Source organism: Manacus vitellinus, unplaced genomic scaffold (assembly GCF_001715985.3).
Source record: "Manacus vitellinus isolate BGI_N305 unplaced genomic scaffold, ASM171598v3 scaffold_1_pilon, whole genome shotgun sequence".
In the NCBI taxonomy this organism is placed as follows: domain Eukaryota; kingdom Metazoa; phylum Chordata; class Aves; order Passeriformes; family Pipridae; genus Manacus; species Manacus vitellinus.
Window position 1 is genome coordinate 12,452,368 of NW_021939396.1, and position 17,252 is coordinate 12,469,619.

The 17,252-nt window shown below is 36.6% G+C and overlaps 1 protein-coding gene across 2 annotated transcripts in view; it reads left to right on the forward strand.

The window, feature by feature from the left end:
- Nucleotides 1-15,648, forward strand: part of TAF2 (TATA-box binding protein associated factor 2) — a 67,039-nt gene extending 51,391 nt beyond the window's left edge. The window contains exons 23-26 of one of the 2 annotated variants that reach the window (XM_018077246.2): nt 319-548; nt 3,189-3,341; nt 3,756-3,861; nt 14,019-15,648. In XM_018077246.2, coding sequence (XP_017932735.2) covers nt 319-548; nt 3,189-3,341; nt 3,756-3,861; nt 14,019-14,284 — 755 coding nt within the window. In that variant the 3' untranslated portion in view covers nt 14,285-15,648. The remainder of the gene's footprint in view (nt 1-318; nt 549-3,188; nt 3,342-3,755; nt 3,862-14,018) is intronic. The other variant, XM_018077256.2, reaches the window with a different exon arrangement.
- The last annotated feature ends 1,604 nt before the right edge of the window (nt 15,649-17,252 follow it).

Genomic DNA, 17,252 nt, shown 5'->3' on the forward strand with positions numbered 1-17,252 from the left:
CTTGGGGTGCAACTTGAAAAATAAAAGTATATGGGTCTGGTTATTTTTTTTTTATTTTTCATTATGTTATTAAAGCACTTTCCCAGTCTTGTTCAACTAAACATGTCTAGCTTACAACCCAAGCAACTTAAAACTTTCCTTTTGAACAGGATGTGGCAGGTGAGTTAGAGCCAAGAAGAAGCAGGAATAATGAAGGAAGTGTAACTTAAGCACAGAAAATGTCATACTTTGGTAGCCCCAGATCGCTTAAACTGTTTTATCTGTGGGAAAGCAGAAGATTGTATCTCTGTGTTAACAACAATCTCTTTTGGATTTTAGGAACTTCACATGACTGGAGATTACGATGTGGTGCTGTGGACCTCTATTTCACACTTTTTGGCCTCAGCAGACCTTCTTGTTTACCGTTACCAGAGCTTGGACTTGTTCTTAATCTGAAAGAAAAGAAGGCTGTACTTAATCCAACGATTATCCCTGAATCAGTTGCAAATAATCAGGAACCTGTGAATAGTACTAACAATCACGGACAGTCAGTAGGATTTCAGAACACCGTAAGCACAAACCACCTGCATATACTTCCCATTCAGCTGCCTACAAGTCCTTGCTTTGGTTGCTGATTTGATTTTGTACTGTGTTCAAGCCTCTCATGCTTTACCTAAACTGCCTTTTTATATTATTGCTCTCTATTCTGTCCACTTGAAAAGCTGGCATATACCAGCTTTTTTTACATTTTTTAAATTTTTTGCGTAGCATATGCAAGCTTTTTACTTGTTTTTTTCTAGTTTCATCATTTCTATTCTTTACAAAACTTTACTTTTTGTATATTGCTTATGAGACATGAAGTGCTTCACAGAAATGTTTGATGCTGTAATGAAAACCTTTTTTATTAGACCAGGAATATTTATTATAGGCAAGTTATGCAATTTTCCAAAACAAAACCTTTTATCAGTAAATTTGTTACATCTTAAAATACATAGATACACCTGTTTTTAAACAACTTTAAGAGATGTGAAAGTTGGAACTTTAATACATTGAACGCATTTGAATCTGACTGTTTAGTACTGTGCTCTGAAGGATTTGTAACAACTTCTGAAAAATGGCATACATTCAGCTTGATATCTTTCTGGATCTGTCAGTCCTAAAACATAATACATTGTGCAGTTGCAGAATAGATTTTTATAAGCTATTAAGTTCATTCTTTCCTTAAGAATAACTGCCACTGCTGCAGGATGGAGTATTTTTGTTGGACATATTTAATTATGAGGGGAAAAAATCAACAGACATGGAAATAATGAGTGATTTTTCTTAACAGTTTCAAGAAGTGCATTTGATTGAAACTGTTCAGGGATAGATCCTGAAAGAGCATGCGAACATGTGATTAGCAGGTTTGGAACTCTTTCCACCCATTTGAATGGGATGGTTTACTGATGGTTTATCAGTCCCATAGTTAATGTCTAAATAGTTTTTATTGAAAAGTATACTGAGAGTACTAATTAACAGCACCCCGCAGGCCCTTTCCAGCAGGGGGAGAAAATGCTGGTAGAGTCAGATATCATTAGAGCTCTCCTGCATATTTACAGAGCATGGAGTAAGTCCTAATTTGCTGTACATAATCATTAGAATTAAATAGCAGGAGGCATTTTGTTGGCAGATTTTTAGGTTGCAGTTCAGTGACCACACAGTCTTTTTTTGGAGCCAGACTATCAAAGGATTTCCTCTTAACTCTTCTTTTTCTATACTGTTCTCTCCTTTGTGCTAGCATAGTAGTTGTTGCTGCATAGTGAGCTGGATCAGGGGAGGATCTCGTTGAGCAGTACCTTTTTATGAACAGATATTTCAGGTTCCTGGTCTGGTTCATCACGTAGTTTAAAAATGCTTTTGGCACCCCAGGACAGAACCGTATGAGGAAGAGGCTGCTTCTTTTAGCAGCGGTACTGGCTTGGACTAGTGTAAACATATAGCTCCAGTATAAGCCTCAATTTACATTTCACCCATCATATCTTCTCCTGTGCCTCATCTCCATTCTCCTACCCCTTACTTTAAGGTTACTGTTTTCCCTGTTACTCCCCCAAAATTCAGGGAACTGATTTTCCTTGTAAAAACAAAAATCACAAACAAAAACTGCCTCTCAGACAAAGTTCATCCAAAAGTGTTTCACCATAGCAGTGTAATGGCCGAAATAATAGGGAATTAAAAAAGGAAATATGTATTTGAGGGGAAAAAAAGAATAAACAGGTGATAGAATTCATCAGATTAACTGGGTTCTTTAAAGTAGACGTAATCTGAGAGCATAAACATGTTAAAATAAGTACTGATAGACTTGTGACACTGAATTTGCTGAGGATGGTAAAAGTTACCCACTTTATGAAATAGAATTTGAATTGTTCAGGGCAAGAGTTTGTGGGACTAGTGTGCCCTTTGTAGGATAGAGAAAGAGCAGTTCGGTGGAGGAGCGTATGCTCTTGAGAGTCTATGATATATATGCCTTTTATCTAGGTTATAGTGAGCTTTTAATTATGTTTACTTCTGTGGATACTTTATTTTCCCTTCAATATTTTGTGTATTGGACTTGTTGGAATACCTGTTTTCATGACTATATGTATAACTTAGTAGACTCTCCTATTTTTATATTTTTTTGACCTTGATATTTTTTATAATCTAAGCAGTAATTACAAAATACTTTAGTTCTTTTTAATAATTATTGTAAATTAAAAAAAAACAACGAAGCTATAAGTACACATTATGATTTGTACTCAATAAAGTAAGAGTTAGCTTTTATAACTAAGTAGAAGAAGATTTAGCTAAATCCCATGTGTAAATCAGAGGCTGTCATAGTTTTTCAACTGAGATTTGGCATAAGTAGAGTCCACGAGGCACAGATTTATAGAAAGGCTATTCAGAGGCAGCAAATGTTGTTGCAACCAACAGTACCATGATTGTGAGAAGCGACAGAAAAGATGCCAATGCTAGATATGCAGAGGGAGCAGGGATAGAAGTAAAGAGAAACTAGTTTGTAGAAGTGGTTGGCACAAATCCATACAGGGTTTTAGAAAATACTTTTTGCCAGTACTACAGGGAAAACTTTGTTCAAATCACCCACTTTACTCAGAAGATTTTTCTGCTATCAGGTCTCTTTCTCTGAAACATGGATCTTGCTACCTTCTAATTTTGGTCTTTTAATGCTGCTTCAGGAGGATGATCATCTTATTAAGGAAACAGCATCCAGCATTTCTGGTCATCAGCAGGGGGTGAAGAGGAAGGCTGATATGCCACTCGGGTCTCCATTGGAGCCAGGGCAAATACTAGAGAAGAATGAAGACAGTAAAGTCAAACTCAAAATCAGAGTAAGAAATGGAAATTCAACTTGCACAATATTGTAGGGTGTTCAGAATAACAGCAGTGGCATCTGCTGACTTCCCTTGAAGCTGTGTTCAAACAAAAGACATGCTGTGTATATGTGTACAGCAGCTGTTATGCTTACTTTGGCAAAATCATTTCCTATCAGATTCTTTATTGGCTGGCAAGAACTAAAGTTGACAGATAATGCTCTTGTTCACACAGCTTCACAGTAAATTAGAAAGAAGAAAAGTAACTGACCCTTTTTAATTTTATTGAATTATTATTCCTTTGCAGTGGTAGATATCACTTCCTTTCCCTCTCACCCCCAGTTTACCTCAAAAATTAAATATTTTAAGTTCTGTTTAGTGATGTTTTTATGAGTTATTAGCATCTGCTTGTTTTTTTTCCTGGTATCTTAGTTCTCAAACTCTCAAGAGGAGGAAGAAATTGATATGGACACAGTTCATGACAGTCAAGCCTTTATTTACCATCATTTGAATATGCTGGAGAGACCATCCACACCAGGTACGAGTAACTTTATTGGCAAAATGATTTTATGATTTTTTAACTATTTCAGTTGTGGAGTGTTTTTTGCTGCTGCTTATTTCCATACATATAGTGTTGGTAAGTGTTAAATGTTATCAAAATTCCAGGAAATATATAAAGGGTGCATAAGAACATTTCTTTACCTTCCAGCATATGTATAGATACATGTGTATAGATACATGTGTATTTTCACACATATCTAAGTAAGACAAGTATATACCATGCTTATAAAAGTGAAAAGCTAAGGAATGAATAAAAGAACACAAAGTTGAAGTAGAACCCCATACGCAATTAGGTAAAAGTTCTTTTGCCATATGTGTCATTTAAAATGTAATAATTTTGGAGATTAAAGAAAATAGGAGGACTCTTCAGGTAAAAAAAATATCAAATATTAATGATTTATGACTTAACATTAGCAGTTAAAAAACACAAGCCTCAAAGATACTTAAAAGGGCTTTTCAAATTGAAAATATGGTGTCTGTGAGCAAAATGGTTTCATTTCAAGCACTTCCTTTCTTTTAGTACATCTTAGTATCTTTTTTCGTAGAATACTTGACAAAATTATTGTCAAAGCATTGTGTTTCTTAGAAACCCTAAGGCAGGCTGAACTTCACTGATGAACTTTCATCTTCTTTGCTGATCTGTCAGTAGCAAAGAAATTCAGTGGGCAGTCTCGTTTTCTCAAAATATTTTAACCACATTTCTGAAGTTTAAATCCAGAATGTGCCAGTGGAGCTAAGCTGAGGTAATGTCACAATGTACTAAGCTTTCTGAGAGGTCTTCGTACAGATCCAGAACAAGGTTTTATGGTTGCAGTACTGCATTGTGTAAAAGTGAAGTTTTTGGCTTTAGAATTCAGCGTAATTACCCTCTTCCTTGTTTTTCTGTTTTATCCAGTGACTGCCTAATGTAAAACAGAAGTAGACCTTAGCAGCAAGATCTGGGGTGTTGGTTCCATCCTGAGGGCCCTAGGTCCTGAGCTATGCTGACAGGTGACCTCATCTGCTTTCTCTGTGACCTGGCAATTTAGTGGCCCCATTTAAGAGAAGGGCTGGTGGATGCTTCTGCTCCAAGAATCCTGCTGAGGCTGGTGCCTTAGTGCTTGCCAGCGGTATGGAAGCTGTAGGCTCATATTCTGTTAGAGCCTAGGACTTAATGTTTTTACTTCCTTGGCAGATGCTCCAGCCACTAACAGGCTTTGTTTGTTTCTTTGTAATTTTTATTTTTTTTAATACAGGTAACTGCTGGCACTGCTCAGCTAAGCAGTTAAGTTCGTGTGGGGACATTAAAACACAGAGAGGTCTGGTTTCTGGATTCCAGATGGCCTCCAGTTAATGACATGTGCCTGTACAGCGAACTCCACCAGGATGGCTTTGCTGTTAGAGATGTAGAGTAGCAAAACTCACAACTTTTTGCCTTATTTCAACAGAGTAAAGGGGCAGGCTGCATATAGGTTGCTCTCATGAACTTAGAAGCCTATGTCTGCACAACCTTTACCTTGAACCTCAGAGCTCCTCTGAATTTTGTTCTCAGAGCTATGGTCAACCATCACATTTTCTGTTACGGCAAAGAATGACGCATCCAGGGCAAGCAACTGCAAAGCTGATCCGCTGAGGATTAGTATTTATAACTCTTACATGATATTTTGCAACAATTTTTTTACTAGGTTTACACACTCTACGGAATATCAAGTCATAAACAAAACGCTGCCAAATGCTTCACAAATAGGACTTATGGGACCCTGTGTATGCCAGCTCTGTGCTCCAGGACTGTTGCAAATTAAGTTCGCACTAGGGGTCAGAAAGGGTAAAGTCTGACCAAGAGTCAGAGTAATGGCCAGTTGACTGCTGCTTTTGTAGACCTACAGCAGACACAAGCTACTTCGAGTTTCACTTGTGTGCTGAATGACCTTCTCACCTCTGCTGTTTAGACATTCAGCACACTGGAATACATTTTCTTTCCTAGATAAAAAAATGAGACAAATGCCGGGTTTTGCAACAGAATTCATTTTAAATAATAAGCCTTTGAAAAGCATTATTTTGAAACACTTCAGATTATTTTTTCTTTTTTTTTTGTTTGTACGGTTAGAAACAGTTCCACTTCACATAATCTTTGCTTCTAAAATTTCACCTGTTTCTTATTCATGCCATTTTTCTTAGAAGCAGAGATGTATGAATTTCAGACTGAGTAAATAAAGATAGTTCCATCTTTAGGAAATTATATACTTCTGAGGAGAAACAGATGGGGAAAAATAAAAGGATAAATAAATAATTTTTTTCATGCATAGGAGTTTTTTGTTTTACAAAGGAGTTGCAGAAAATATTTCCTGAGGGCCTTTGAGGTCTTGCAACAATGACGGAGGGTGGGTGCAATTCAGTGAGTGATTATTGTGAAACAGATTGACAACAGGTTCAGAAATGGTCTCAGTATCTTAGTAAATCTGTAAGATCTTGTATCTGCCTTAGTTCTGTGACTCGTACTTGGAAGGAGTGAGCTGTTAGTCCTTATGCAGTTTTCCTCCCACAGCTGTGGGTTATGTCCCCACATGTCACATGAAGTGTTAGGTCATCAGCCAAACACGGCCTGCAAACAGCAGCTGCCAGGAGGAAGTTCATGTTGGGTCTGAGTCCTGCTGTATCTGTGGTTTTTTGTTGGGTTGTTGTTTTGTTTTTTTTTTACTCCACACACCACCCCAAATGATAATTTTGATTTGTTCAAGTTGTTGTAACCCCTGTAAAGCCAGGACAATGTTGTTTTCCTTTAAAAATTTGTAGGAGTTTTTTATTGTATGCTTCTGCCTGTGCATATGAAAGGTTAGGATTGAGACAATAAAAGAAGTCTTGTAATACAACTATTGCTGGATTACAGGTTTCAGTGTTGTAATTACAGCACCTTTCCTGGTTCATATAGAAAATAAATGTTTCAAATCCTACTAAAGCATCCTGACCAGGATAATAGAACTGTGGACTCTGGTAGTTATAAGGGAATCTAAGCATTTTTTCAAGAAATTATTAAAACAAATGAAACATCAGTTGTGAACTGTCTGAAGAAGCTATTGTGCTGATTACTCATCTACCCTAAGGACTAGAAACTTGGTAGCCTCCTTTGAGCCTCCAAAGCTGTGCAAGGTCATGTTTCTAATGTGAGAACAAATTTTATTTGCTACTAAATCATCAAGAATAGTAGGAATGCTCCCTACTCTTAAGATCAAAAGAATTTCAAGATCAGATTTTGTGTAAGCAGCAGATTTGAATTCTCAGATTGTAAGGTGACTCGTCATGTGTTGTTGACTTCAGTGAAATCAGATAAAGATACGCTTCTTTACTTCAGTATTTCACTAATCTGATAGTACAGTACGTCAGAAGTAACCTTTAAAAGGTTTTTGCTGTATCTGTCAGTGATTGTTGATTGGCCTGGTCTTTTCTGCTTTCAAAATAAATGCCTGGCTACGAGTCTGCATGATCTGCCAGTGAAGTTACATATCATTATGGCTCATCACTGATAAACACTTAATTAGAATTTCCCAACTAGTTTTGATGGATTGAAAGTTGATAAAAAGCAGTATCCAGTTCTCTCTTGTCTTTATTTCTACAAAGGAAACAAAAGAAAATACAGCAATGTTCTCTTTGTGCATTGGCAGTCCTTTTTCTGATCATATTCAGAGGCAGTGGGCTTCAAGGACACATCCTGAGCATTCAAACTCAGATCAAACAAATTCTTTGGCCATTCTGTTAATACTTTTGTAGTTTTCCAGGATAATCAAATTGGAAATTTCCACTGCTGACCTTGTAGGTTGCTCTGTTTACTATGTAGATGTACATGAAACTTTGGAGGTCTAGGCCACACACACACATGTTGATTGGATTGTGGTTTTGTTTATCGCAGTTACTGTCTACACTTTCAGGAAATTATGATTTATCTGGATTGACTTTTTTCTGGAACAGTTTGAAACTGGACATACTGCACATGCTGCAGTAAAATGTAGAGGTAAAACTACTGTAGTTATTATATTTAAAGAGTACATATCCAACAGCAGATCTGAGCCTTAGGTGCAAGTCACCACATTTTGAATGTGGATGCAGCAGTAAATAGAAATGCAGTAGTAAATAGAAATCCAGTCTGAACTGTTAAGAAACCCTATCCTGCAGCTCTGCAGTTCCCCGAGTTAGCTGTAAGCACAGCAGTACATCAGAGTTCAGCCATTAGTGGTTCTCTGCCAAAAAGGGCTGTGGAAACATCAGCACACAGACAAATATATAAATGAACAGTTCTTGGATATGAGGGCACTATTGAAATGATGAATTTTTGCTTTACTATCTAAGGAGGTAAATGTTGTTACAACTGTTCTGTTAGAATACCTTTTAATAACACATAATATTAATATAGTATCTGTTTGATAGTAGCCATTACACATATGTCGACTTTATTACCCAAGATATAACTGTTTCAAAAATGGTAACTCATAGGCTTTGAGGTTCTGTAGATAATTTTGCTTCACTGAAGCAGTGTGTGTTAATTGTACACTTCACAACGAAGGGTGTTTTCCAGTGCTTTATCCTGAAGTAAAGAAAGCAGCTTTAATAGAAACAAAAGCACTGCAGATAGTGACAGCGTAAGTGAGAATTGCATCAGTGTGTGGCTGCAGTGTGTCAACTACATGATTTAATAAAAACATAATATTGTAGCTGTGACTATCTCTGAGAAAACAACGGATCACTCTGAAACCCAGAGGATGGACAAGGATAGCAAATTTTCAAGTGAACTACCTGAAACTGTTGGAGGCATAAAGTATTCTGAACTGGCTTGCTGATTTAAATGTTCTTTTTTTCTAAAATAGAGATTTCATTAGAATTTCTACAATATTAATATAAATGTAGTAAAAAAGCTGTTATTTTAATGTAAGCCCAAGGCAATATAGTTGTTAAATGAAAGTCAAATGAAGAAATTAATAAAATTATTACCAATTAAAAGTATATTTTAGTTAAATCACCAGCTTGCCTATTCAGTACTTTAGGTATACCTTTGGTATAGGTATAAGGAATTGTCCATCTGGTTATAGATCCCACTAAAAAATGAAATCAAATGAAACTGTAAATTGGAACTAGTTAAAATGTTTATGTTGGAGCCAAACTATGTGATTTGCTTAGCACATCCTCAGAGAACTTCTGGGTAGTTTTATTTTTTTTAACTAGACCCTTACTTCTTACCCTCAAAATTTAAATTTTCTCCCATGGACCTTAAAAGAGCACTCTCCTAGAAAGAAAATGGATATTTTTTTCAGAGATATATAATTTGAAAATTCGGCTTCTTTAGACAAATTACAAGACACTTGCATTCTGGAAACTTGAAATCATTTATGCTTGGTAACTTTTTATTTCTGCTTTGTTGATGGCTCAACAGATGCATAAACACAGCATGAAATTAAAAAACAGTGTGTCTCGGATGTTTCCAGGGTAACACTAAAAAGAAAAAAAAATAAGGAAAACCAGGATAATTTTGAAACAGTTTTTATGATTTTTTTCCATTCTTTAAGTGTTCCCTCTTTGGAGAAAATGCTAACCAGAGCTGCAGTTCAACTGCTAGGCAAAGGGAGTGCATTATCCTTCTCATTGGTAAGCTTTCTTTGAGTCCTGGGAGAGACACATAAGTGCTTGTGTGCTTGTGCTGATGTCCCTTTCTTCTCAGAGCTGGTTGGTGTCAAGTTCTGGAGCACCAGCCTGTTCTCAGCCAAAACACTGGACCTGTGGGCTCAGCCTTTGCTGTGATTTGTGAACTTGGTTTCTCCCTCTCTGACATTCGAATAAATCAGGGCGCAAATGGGGTCGTTTCAAACAAGGTCATTTTAATTTGTAAAAGTCTTGTATAAACCAGCTGTTTGACATTGATTGTCCATGGAAAGAAACAGAGGCTCTAAGTATGTGGTGTCCTCCCCTCTTTACACAAAATCAGAAACATAGGAGAGACTGTATGAAAGATCTTATGAAAGCTTGCTAGCATGTTAAAATCTCAAGTTACATATTCTCAAATTGTAAAGGTTCAATAACAAAATAAGATTAAATAGGTAAAACACTACCCAACAACATAGTTCAATGTTAATGCACTCATAAGTCTTAAAAAGAGAAGAAACTTACTTAAATAATTGAACAGGATGCTATAATTATCTAACAGCAATTTGTGTTATGACAGAAAATGTGACTTTAAAACTTATCAGGATCTAAATCCCTTTTATTCTAAAACTAATATAAGAGATCTATGTTTTCATATTTTACTCTCTCTCATAACATCCACAGCATTTGTACTGTCCCTGTGACAAACTGTACACAAGTTTCTGATCTTTCTCCCATCAGATTGTAATTCTGTCTAATTTTAAACACCTACCCAGCTAGCTGGAACACCACAAAGCCAGTAATTACAATGGAATCTCCACATCCTAAACAGAAGGAGATCCAAGTGGATAGACACATGTATGTGCATTTTCTTCCAAGGAATGCTACTAACCACTTCAAAAGTGAGCTCCTGGGCTCACCCTCCACTTATTTTGTGTTTCTGTGATTTGAGAAACTCAGGTTCCACTCCCTCTGCCAGGAAGTGAGTTCCCTGAAGGAAGAGGGAGTGCTCTCTGCCTCCTTGCAGCAGTCCTGCTACTCCTGTTGATATAAGGATAATGATATTGCCCTGTAAAGCAACTTCTTTTTAGCCTTGCTTTCCTTAACTATGCTTGGCATGTTCCTGGCATGGGCTTTAAGTAGATACTAATTAAAAGGAAGAAAACAAAGTATTCTGCAGTTTTAACTGAATTTTATGGATACAAATCTGTAACATTTTCTATAGAGCTTTTTTAAGTCTATCCATTTTAACACACAACCAAGTTTGATAGTTTGTGCTCAATCTTTTGGAGTCATCATCCAGGATCAATATATTTGATTCCTGGTTTCAAAGCACTCTTTAACAGTAGGGGGAAATTTTCCAGATAGCTGTTATTCTTGCATTTAGAAAAACCCAACAGATTAGAGTCATCATTGACCTCTGTGAAGAAATTGTATGTGTACTCAGTGTTGGCTGAGTATTAGATTTATGTGTACTCAGTGCTGGCTGGTAGAATTAGATTTTTGTAATGACATTCTTTAATTTCTTACTGACTTCTGTGCCATATTACCAATATTGACTGTCTCCTTAAGTGTCAGTAACCCTTGAGTTGCAGTTGGATCCCATTTCTCCCCTTCTTGAAGATCTTCCTCCCTCTCTAAGTGGTCACCATCACCTCTTCAGTCCTGTTGGCTTGAACTACAGTTGAATTTGCTCCATAGCTTACTCCAGTCAATGGTGTTTAACTGCTTTAACTAATATATTTTTTTAATATATAAAAATAAGTCACCTGAAATAAGTAACAAGTTGATAATACTGACTGTTGCCTTAGCAGAGCTGGTAGTTCAGTAAACTGCAGGAAACTTGCACAAGTTGCAGGTCATGCAACAGAGTCAGGAGGGTCTGTTTGATTGCATCTTCTATCTTCCTCCATATTCACTAGTGCTTGACACTTCTGCTACATCATCCCTGCAGACTTAAACCACTGTCTCTATACCAGTTCTATTGGGTTAAACTTTTTAAAGCTTAGAGGCTTAGCTTTGAAGTTGTTACAGATGTAGTGTCTAGACTTAAAGGTTTAGTTTCCATATAAGAATAACTCCACAATTTGGAACTAATGTAGCTGGGAAGTTTGAAGAGTTTGTGTAATGTGTGGGGGGTTTTTCTTTTCTTTTAAGTTGACTTGGTTTTGCCTTGTATATTTTAATTTATCTTGTCCCTGTGGCTTGACAACATGTGAGAATGTTTTCTGTATTTTGGATAATCTTTTGTACATTTTCTGTGGATGAACACTGACCAATGTTTTTCAGGCTCTTTGCCATGACCTTTATTTCTGCCTCACTGGGAGCTCTGCTTGTGTCACTGTCACAGTTCACCTTTAACTACTGTAGCCTATTTTAATGGTGTCAAATACTGCCTGCTTTGGTTTTCTGAGGTACAGCCTCCACCCTTTCCTTTTCTAGTGGCTTGAGTCAGATATGCTCCTTTTTCCACCATTTTGAGTTCTGTTTAATGGCTGGCTTTGCATCCTTGCAGCTGAGAAATAAAGTTCTCTTGACTAGAAGTTGTACGCTTTACATGAATGAGCTCAGGTTACAGGGATAGGTTTAGATACAGGCAGGAATACCTTAAAAGAAAAAATATACTTGGAAATAGTTACACTGTGAAGCAGTTTGGTATCTTTTGTCATCAAATACCGTATACTTGCCCGCTGTCTGCATTGTCAAAAAAGGCTGCAGATAACAATGTAAAAAAATGGTCGAAACTGTGAAGTCAGCAAGTAGAAGTTGGAATTGGTGTGTATCTCTTCTATCTGCCATAACATACATAACCATGAATCTTTGCATTGATGACATGAGCTTACTGCGGCATAGTTCTTTTTAAATAAGAAATAAAGCTTTTTTAAATACTTGCATATTAGAGATTTTAAGTTTATAGGAAACTGTTGTACTCTAGACTAGCCTCCTTCATAACCTCAGCAGAATTTTATTTTGCACCATATTCACGTCTTGTGGTTAAGATCAAACATATTTCTAGAAAGACATAATTGTGCTGTTTAAGACTTCAAGCAATAGAGATGTCACCGTGTCCCATAGTAAGTCGCTGATCATCCTCACTGTAAAAATGTTTTGTGTTTCTATTCTGACTTCTAAACACTTCATACAAATGTAGAGTTTGTTTTTCCCAGACATATTTAAAAACAAACAAACAAAAACTAGAACAGCTGTACCATCTAGAAACTTTCCTATAGATGTGCTTGATTAAATCAGTTCTTAATCTTTTGGGTAAGGCTAAAAAGAAATTGTTTTCAATACTTGTTTGTCATACAAGGGAGCTGGCTCTTCAGACTTGCAGGAATCATTACCATAGACTAATCATTCTTGCCTTTAGAAGTACAAAACTAATCAGCCAAACAAAAAGATGTGCTGGAAAAGAAACATGTTTTCAAATATACAGGAAAAGATAATTGCAAACATAATTCATTTTATTTATTGGGGATATTTTCATCAAAAACTGGAGGGGGGGGAATCCCCAAATATTTAAACTAACTGTGAAGAAAATAAATTTTAAATAAAACTTAGGGAAGTAGCTGCCTTCAAAAATCTGATACTGCTTTTCTACATTTACATAGTTGTTAAAGCACATTTTTGCACTGTGAGTGATTTGATTCAATTTCTGCCTAAAGGAATCTGAGCCTTCCTACCTTCCAGGCACTTCTGCTCTTTAACAGTTATCCTTAGATTAATGCCCTTTAATCCCTACTATTGAAGCTATTGCAGTCTATGTGAAATACTGAAATGTTAAATGAGTCAAAGAGAGAATGAGAAAGTCATTCCTGGATTGAGATGTCATAGATCATATTTTCCTTCCTCAGGTTCAGATACAAGGCTTGCTCAATATATAAGTAGTTCTAGTGTATTTGTTAAAGATGTATTGACAAAGGTGATGTAATTGTCTTTATTGGGATTTGGTTTTGTTTAAGAAAAAAACTTTGTAACAACTTTCAAATAGACTAAGTTGGTTGTAAGGTGCAGTTTTTAGAAAAAGCAGTTTAATTCTTCTGTTCACAGTCAAAAGTTTGTATGTCCTTGCAGGGAGCATTAGCTCCTGACTGAAAAGGGTTCACATCCCAAAACCACACTTTTATGTATGCCAGCCTTGCACTTTATGCTAGAATTTTTACAAACAGTTATATTTGCATTATTCAGGGTGTAGTGGCCTTCCTACTGTGTTCAAAAATTAATTTCAGGAAGTTTGTATAACTTGGAGTTTCTTAGCTCTTCACAGTTCCTAATTGTCTGGGATACTTTTATGCTGTTGAGGAAGGAAGGACTATCTCTGTAAAAATTGTCAGTAGTATGGGAACCTTAATGACATGTTGAGAGCCTTCCCTGAAAAAACCAAAAAGTTAATGGTACAAGTATCATAACAGGTTCTGTGTTAGCATGTTTAAATGATAATGTAGGCTTTGTCTAATATTTCAGAATTTCTTATCTTTGGAAAAAATGCAAGTTAAACATTTACTAATCCCACTATATCTATTGCTTTAGGTAAAGAACAATCTTCGGGAGAGATAAACATGCACCCTGTCTCAACAGCTCCACTCTCCGTGTTTAGTAAAGAATCAAACTCCTCAAAACACAGCGATCACCACCACCATCACCACCATGAGCACAAGAAAAAGAAGAAGAAACACAAGCATAAGCATAAGCATAAACATAAACATGATACTAAAGAAAAGGAGAAGGATCCTTTTGCTTTCTCTAACAGTCCAGCCAGTGCACGATCAATCCGTTCCCCATCACTTTCAGACTGATATCAATGGCTTCTCTGGAGTTCAGCTTGCAATATTCTCGGAGTGCTTAGAAGGATGTATATAACTATAGCTTCTATCTTTTTTTATGGAACTAAGAATAAGTGAATTGCCTTAGCAATTCAGAACCTCTGCCACCTTTGAAGCCTTCTATTTGCATATGTGGTTGTTGAAATCTAATTCAAAAAATATGGTTTATGATTCTGATTCATTTTGTATTTCACTGTTCTCCACACCTCCCACTCTTTTTTCCATTTTAAACAAAGAAAATGGCTCTTTATGTAAGGGCCCCATGTCCACTGGCAACCCCCTGCACATCACGCTGACCATGTGTATTGCCAGAATCAATTATGGTTTAATCCTTTGAAGAATGTTAGAGGCCGAGTATGTTTTAAGCCAGAGCCAATTGCCAGGCCTTTGGTGACAGGCTGTTTCCAGAGCAGTATTGTATGATCTCCTCAGAAGACAGGGATTTTCTGTAGTCTTCAGCTGAGCTGTTTCTTGCTTTAACCATTGCAAAGTAATGTCAGACTTTTAAAAGTACAGTATATATAACATTTGCATTTTTCAGATACTAAAACTCTTGAAAAATTCCAAGCTGCTTTTAAGCTGATGGTATTTATTATGGACATGAGCCTTTGAATATGATGAAGTTCTGCAATTGTTTTTGGAATTTTAGCGAAATGCATAATGCATGTTTTGTCCTGTAATCAGGCTTTTAAAATCCAATAAAGTTTGCGAATTATTTTGACAGAGGCAGAATTTTTTCTTCAAGCTTGACATTGGAATATGCTTTTGAAAGATGGTTTTGCTAAAATTTAAAAATAATTTTAAAAAGCTTTAATATTAAAACACTGAAAAATACATATTTCTTCCTGCTGGGGGGTTTGCTTGAAAGCATTCTATATGGTCAGCTCATGAATCCACTGGAGAAGTACATCAGTAGATTAAACTAGGTCTGGGATTTGAAATGATGGATACATTTAAATTTCTTTAACTGTGTTTTATGCAGTGTACTATTTACACCTAGGAAATGTTTTATTTAAAAACTTAATTTTTTAGATGTTTTAATAATAGAGAAAAATAATCTCTGCCACTTTTAATCTGTTTCCTTTATATGTATGTAGAGGCAGTGTTTTATTTCCACGCACTGGTTGACTTCTGTTGCCCAGAGCTCACATAGCTTTCTATAAGATGATTGTATTTGGGTTAATTTTTTATTTTTTTTTTTAAATTTTCCCAAATTTCCATGAGAGACTGATTCTTCTTCTTAGAGCAGGGAGTGAAAATTTAAGAGAGACTCAAGAGGATTTTTTTTAAGCCATATTTTGTTTCATGAAAGTTAATAAATACTTTTCTATTCTATACCTGCTGTTGAATCCTGTAGTTTTTGTAATAACAAGTTATCTGTAGAATAGGAACATGATAGGCTCAGGTATTTTGTAATATGCATATACTTATTTTATTATTCAGACACCACATCCCTTTAATAGTGCACGGATAGTTGTGCTAATCATTGCACTTGGACACATGTTAAGGGACGTGCCTGGATTCAGACGTGATGCTCGCAGCCTCTCCCCATCTGCTGCTGTGCCACGTCCGGGGAAGCCCACCTTGGTTGTGTTTCCTCTTAGCAACCACTGCAAACTTAGGTGAGCTAAAGCTGCAAGCGGAAGCCTAAGCATGGGTAGAATGAGGTACTGAGCCTGTTGTGGGTAGACTAACCATGTGTGCAGCTCAGCTTAGCACCCCTGGTGAGGCAGCGAGCGGTCATGTGAGCACCGTGAACTGTGAATCGCAGGCAGAGTCTGGGAGGCTGCAGTAATAGCTCGATGGAAATACTTGGAGGTGTTTTTCCCTTGGCTAAGGAGTGTGATGTAACAGTGCCAAGGGTGTTTGTGGGAGACCTGGGCTAATAAGCAATGAAAACTGGCATTGTTTGGGAGAGTGAAGGCAGATGCATTTATGTTTTAAAAATGAGGTCATGGATAATTTAGGCTGGTGTAGTTTCTACTTTTGGAGATGTGGATTTACACTCTTAGGCTGAGGGAGAACGCATTGTTCAGTGATAGAGGCACGGAACTGAGGCAGAGCTGTAACACGTGAGAATCAAGAGATTATCAAGGAATTCTGCCATCATATATTTTGCTGTATGACTTTAAGTGAACTATTGAATATATGCTAAGGAAATATGGCAAAGAGACTGCCAATAGAAAATTGGAAGTAAGGGGGGAAGTCTAAAAAGGCTTTTTCCAGTGCAGTTTCTGAGGTTATGTCATGTTCCTGGTTCAAAATATCCATTAATGTATTTGATGGAATACAAAGTTTGAGGTCTGCAGGTGGTGCAACGTGGACAGGCAATGTTCACAAACTGATATATGTGCTCAGAAGTTAGAATAATTCAGCAGATTGCACAAGTGATTCAAAAGCAGCAAACTGAAATTCAGTAGGAATAAACGTGAAATACTGAACTCCAGGGAAAATGAAGTGCCTGAAAGCAAACCATTCCCCCCATATTGTAAGAGCTGCAGTGAGAAAAAAAGGTATCTGGTTGCAGAGAGGTGAGCAGTTTGATACTATTGCAAAAGTAAAACTCACTTAAGGATTAAGAGGAATTTTTTATGTAAGATGTGAAAGTAATTATTATATCAAGTGCCAGTGATTGGGGGCAACATACTTTAAGAAATAGGTGGGCAAATGGAAACAAGATATAACATTGCATATAAGAAAATAAATAAAGGGATCTGGGTATTCCTGGTCTAGAATAAAAGAAGTCTGAGGAAGGAACTCGCCCTTCTCATACCTAAAATATTGCTACAATGAAAAATGTTTATCAGTTGTTCTTGATATTTCCTGTGGGAAGGGAGGGATTAGCTTTATTCACAAGAAAAAATATTTTTGTTGAATGTTGAGATGAAAAACGTTCTAACAGCCACCTAATGATGATGTGAAAACTCATTTCTTGTAGGCT